This window comes from Pteropus alecto, unplaced genomic scaffold (assembly GCF_000325575.1).
Source record: "Pteropus alecto unplaced genomic scaffold, ASM32557v1 scaffold61, whole genome shotgun sequence".
NCBI classification, from domain to species: Eukaryota; Metazoa; Chordata; class Mammalia; order Chiroptera; family Pteropodidae; genus Pteropus; species Pteropus alecto.
Window position 1 is genome coordinate 1,476,129 of NW_006434835.1, and position 5,465 is coordinate 1,481,593.

At 61.9% G+C, this 5,465-nt stretch overlaps 1 protein-coding gene across 1 annotated transcript in view; it reads left to right on the forward strand.

The window, feature by feature from the left end:
- The window catches only part of DCDC2C (doublecortin domain containing 2C), a 27,210-nt gene extending 22,305 nt beyond the window's left edge, over window positions 1–4,905 (forward strand). Inside the window, exons 8-9 of the mRNA XM_015588127.1 lie at window positions 860–960; window positions 4,825–4,905. Coding sequence (XP_015443613.1) covers window positions 860–960; window positions 4,825–4,905 — 182 coding nt within the window. The remainder of the gene's footprint in view (window positions 1–859; window positions 961–4,824) is intronic.
- Window positions 4,906–5,465: the final 560 nt, after the last annotated feature.

Sequence of the window (5,465 nt, forward strand, 5' to 3'; positions counted from 1 at the left end):
TCCTGCCCGGCCCCCACACCTCTCCAAGCGTGAGAGCAGGAGGAGGGTCCCCGGGGCTGCAGGCGGGGACTGTGGTGAGGATGGGCGGGGACAGCAGCGAGGACAGGCGGGAGGCCGAGGCTGCGGGAGGCCGTGGCGGAGAGGCCGGATGGCTCTGCAGCTGGGTGTTGGCCGTGGAGCCGTCAGTGGCCCTGTCTGTGTCCCGTGGGTGTCCAGGGACATGGCCGGGCCACTTCTTTATCTTCTGTCACCTATTGCTTCTGATCAGGGTGAGGATAAACTTTTCAAGAATCTTGGGATTTCATAAGCATTTAATACATCCGATTGTAATTCTAATTAAAACGATTCTTGTCAACTGACTTGAGTACGTGACAAGCCAGTTTGACACAGTTTGTTAAAACTCATTTTGTTCGGACCCAGTTCTCGAGGTCGTTTTGAGCTTGCAAAGCTGCACGTCCTTAGATCCGGTGCTGCCGTCCGCTGGGAAGTCGTGCGTCTACTTCTAACTGAAGTAACTGGACGTACGTGCACCGAGCGTTTGCTCTATTTTGCCTCTGGGACTGAGTCCCATGGTGGGACAGAGCACTGACCACGACTCCCGGGGCCCAGGGCCTTCGTGCGGACAGGGACGTACTCAGACACCGAGACATCTAGGCTCACCGAGCCCGGCATCTCAGCCGAAGCAAGAGCGAGGGCGAAGGGCAGACTAGGCCAGGTGGCGGGTGGGACCTGGGTCCCCGGGCCGGGCCGTGTGATGGGGACACAGGAGGCTCAGCGGATGCTGAGCTGTAACTGTGGCGTGGGTCAGGAAATGTACAAAGGACGCTGGTTTGAAGCCCCCGTCTGTTATTTTTTCCAGAAGGCGACGTGTACAAAGCCCAGAGTCCTCACCTGGAGACCCAGGGAGCGTCAGAGGTCCTGGAGGAGCAGGACGAGCAGGTGCAGGTGCCTGTGGACCAGGTGGGTGGGGAGCGTCACACGGGGGTGCCCGCTGCCGCCCTCCTCCTCCTCCGTCAGCCCCGCCGGCCTGTGGCCTCACTGCCCACCCCTCCCCCAAGCTGCCCCGGCCTCTACGACGTTCTGCGTCCCCTCCCGTCGGCTCCGGCTCGTTCTTCAGATCCTGCGCCGCACATTTCCCACCTGCCCATCTCCTCCTCACGCTCTCTGCCACCGGGACCCTTCTTAATACGTGTCACGGTCTGTGATGGCTCTCGATAATCATTTGTGGGGTGATGGAGGGACAGAGTGACAGAGAGACGGAACGATGGAGTGTGATGACGGGGGATGGGGTGATGGGGGACGGGGTGACAGGGGACAGGGCGATGGACGGGGCGATGGGGGACGGGGTGCTGGAGGGACGGGTGACGGCACGAACGGTGTGTCAGACGACGTGGCTGGGAATCGCAGTCGGCCCCCTCCTAGCTGCCGACCTCGGCCTTATCCTCCTCCTCCGTGCGATGGGGCTGCGTCTCCAGCGGGTTTGTGTGGGGCTAAGTGAAGTCACAGGTGAGTCCCCAGCCCCGGGCCTGGGGGCCGGGGACCCACGTCTGCGGTTTCCGTCTTCCTGCCTTCACTGGGTGATGGCGTGCTGTGAGCTGGGGTACCGTGGAGGGACGCGGATGAGGGGCCACAGGAGGGTGGGGAAGGCGCGCTGACGCCAAGGCCTGTGCCCGGATGGAGGCGAGGACCCAGGGCCCAGCCCCTCCCCGGCCTCCGGCCACCACCGTGCACCGTGCTCCTGCACGGGGCCGGCCAGGCAAGCCCGGAAGCGGCCGTCGTTGTCTGCAGGGTCCCCCTGGGGGCCCTGACAGTGAGCTTGCGGGGTCCGTGTTGAGAGAACTTGCATTCCGCCAGACGTCCACGCTGGTGTCCGCGTCCCATTCTCGTGCCCCCGTGCGGCCCAGGCCCCACACGTGCAGTGACCACTGTGTCCCGGTGGCCGGCGAGCCTTTCTGCCCCCTGCTGGCCGGTCGTCTGTGCTCAGAACGTCGCTGTTTATTTGTTTCTATTTTTCTTTCCTCTGCTGTTTTCAGAACATCGCCCCGCGTCTCAACGCACCGACTTCCCGCTTCCTTTCGGCGTTTTGAGTGCTGTCTTCACGTGTCCTGTTGAATTTCCTAAAACATCAGTAATGTTATTTATTCTTTTCCTTGTCATGACAGTGACCAAAAGATCTGGCTTCTCTCGAAACCCACACTGACAGTTTAAATGTTTTTATTGCGCATCTGAGCATTTTAATAGTAATAAGTGAATTAAGACATTTTAGGCAGCTAGTTTTACACCAAATTTATCATTCCCTCTTCGACACTGATTGCTGTTATTATGTGATTGTGTGTTTTCTGGGTTGTCTGAGAGTGTCTGACGCAGGTTTTAAACACGGGTCAAACCCCAGTGTGACAAGTGCTGTTTCTGTGACCGTTTGTGGACAGGAAACGCTCAGTTTCCGATGCGACGTGTTTGATCCCCACTGAGTGGAGGCTGTGGAGTGATTGGGGTACCCAGACAGCTGTGGGGAGGAGGGCGGAGGGCAGGGGAAAAGCAGGCCGTCTCCCGGTGATGCAGGGGACGGGCCCGGAGGGAGAGAGAGAGGCTGGTGGTCAGCGCGACATCAAAGCCAGTTCCGTGACGTCGTGGACGAGGCCAGAGACCCTGGCTCTGAGGGGGTCAGTTGGCGGAAGGCCTTGCTGCGTGCGAGCTGGGCAGCTGGGCGCAGCCCGTCCACTCGCCTGCTGTGTGCGCTGTGTGACTGAGTGAGAGAGCCGGGTCCTCAGGGGAGGAGGCGCTGCTGCCACTGGGGTGCCCGCAGCGAGGGGGCTGGCAAGCTGCGTGCGGGGCGAGCCGCCTGCCCTGTGTGCCAGGGCACGGACAGGTCACCCACCTGCCGCCCCCCACGCAGGCCGGTGTGCAGCTGCCGCTGACCGCCTCCGCTCGCGTGGGCGGGAGAGGTCCCGCGTGATCGGGTAGCGCTGTGAGCTCAGAGCGGCTGGACAAACCGGCCGCCAGGGCTGACCCCCGCGTCCTGCAGGGGGGCCGCGTGGTCAGGCACACTGGGAGCCAGGCCTCCCCTCTCTGAACCCGCCAGAGCTGTAAATAAGCCTGGAAATGCAACGGCCTTGCTGGCAAGTGACCCTTTCTGACTCCTGAACTCGCCCACAGCTCCCCGCTCCCATGTGCAAGCAGAGGGAGAAATGACGGGGTGTGCGGGAGGGTGCTGGGCCACCCCGCATTGTCTCCTGGCTCTTGTCCTCCCCAACGAGGGCCATTTGTGGGACGGACACTCAGGAAGTGTGTTCGGTGTTTCAACGCCAGTGGAGTTTCTGATCTAAAACAAACCGTCAGAGGGTGCGATGTGTCACACACGGCTTCCCCTCCGTGCGCTCTCAAACGGCTGCGGGCTGGAGCCGTCCGCAGGGAGAGGCACGGAGTCCGCGTCTGGATGGTTAGGGGCGGCCGTCAGGTGAGTGGCGAGGGCGCTCAGCGCTCTGGCGGCGGAGGTAGGGCTGTTCCGAGCGTAGTGCAGTGACCAGGAAGACTGTCAGAGGGCGCGATGTGTCACACACGGCTTCCCCTCCGTGCGCTCTCAAACGGCTGCGGGCTGGAGCCGTCCGCAGGGAGAGGCACGGAGTCCGCGTCTGGATGGTTAGGGGTGGCCGTCAGGTGAGTGGCGAGGGCGCTCAGCGCTCTGGCGGCAGAGGTAGGGCCGTTCCGAGCGTAGTGCAGTGACCAGGAAGGCAGCTGTCCCCGAGCACCGGGGAGGAGCGCAGAGATGTGTCGGGGGTGGCGGGAAAGGGGGCTGGGAGTCTCCGTTCCGGGGCGACCGGACGCCGCCTTTAACAGGAATGTGACTCAGGCGTTTTGACCACTGAGTCCACAGCGTCACCTCAACGTCGCCTTGTGCCGCCTGCCGTCGAAAGCTGTCACCTGCGCCTCTCTGACTCGTCACGTGCAGGCCTCCGGGCCCACTCGTGTATCAGCGACGACCCTGGGCAGCAGGTTTAATTCTTGGAGAAAATCAAAGTGTCTTCTTCAAGCAAAGTCGTGGCAGAGCCGAGCACCTAGGTTTCCGACGTCTGGTTAAGAATCGAAGCTCTGAGGGGAGAGAAGCCGCCAAGCCTTCGATCTCTTTCCCCGACACTCACCACGCCAGGTAGGACGGGGATGGGCTGCAGGGGGCAGGCTCATCTTTACCGGGGGTCCGCGTCGTCACCCCCGTCCATCTGGTCCCCACAGTCAGTCTTCAAGGTTGGGGTCGCAGCCACTTTGCAGTGTCACGCAGAGGGGCTCCGTGAGCCTGTGCGACCGCCCCCACCGGGCCGTGAGCGGGGGGCCTGGGCACGAGCCGCGGCCGGCGACTCCTGCGGCCGAGTCCTCCTCCCCACGGTGGACCGTGCTGCTCGGCGTAATTTCTCGGGAGGGATAGTGACTGTCCCCGCCTCGCGATGCCATGTGCTCGGGTCATCGCGTGCAGGGAAACCCCCTGGGTGGAAGGTTTGCAGCCCTGAAATCGAGGTTTTGAGGATCAGAGAGAGAGAGAGAGCGTCAGCTCTTATCCCTCGTACCATGGCCGGTCGTAATAATAACGAAGCCAAAAATACTCGGCTCCCCCTTCCCGGCCGCGGGTCCGTCCTGCCCCCCGAGACGCAGCTTCCCCTGCGTGTCGCTCGTCTGTGGTGTGTGTGTGATGTTGGCCGTGTTAGGTTTCTGGGGCGTGTCGTCTGCGTCCTGATCCTCGGCCCACGCACGAACCGTGACCCCCTCAGGGGCTGGGATGAGCCTGGTCCTTGCGTGCCCCGTACGGCACGTGGGACAGCGTCTTACGCGCAGTGGGTGTTTGCTGCGCGCCGTGGCATCGCGCTGCCGGTCGGGTGCTTGAGCGTAGAGATCGAGTCCCGGAAGTGGCAGTGACCTTGCAAAGTCATTCGCGAGCACGTTGTCACGGACACTGTTTATGGGTTGTGTTTTGGACACTTGATCACAAGCGTTTCCGTCATCGTTCACATTTTTTCATGTGTCCTAAAATGTCTACATAACCTAGAATTCGCCGTTTTACCCGTTTTCAGTGTGTAGTTCAGTGGCATGAAGGCATTCGCGATGCCGCGTGGACGTCCCTGGCGCCTCTTCCTCCCCACCAGCAACTCTGTGCGTTGAGTGTGCCGTGCGGGGGCGTGAGTGTTCCGCGTGAGGCGTGAGTCTGCCGCGTGGGGCGTGAGTGTGCCGCGTGGTGAGCAGACGAGGTGACGTCTTGGCGACGTCCTGGTCTGGGGGAGCTTTCGGGTTTTCACGAGTACGTGTGAGGTGCGCCAGGCGGACGCACACGCGCACGTCTGTCTCTGTGCGACGCACGAGCTCGTGGATTTTGGTTGAGGCTCGTGCACACAGACATGTTTTCGCGTGTACCGTCTGTCACACCAAGAACCTGGCCTCGTCTTCCTGCTTTGCGGAGAGCTTCACCGCGAATGGACGCT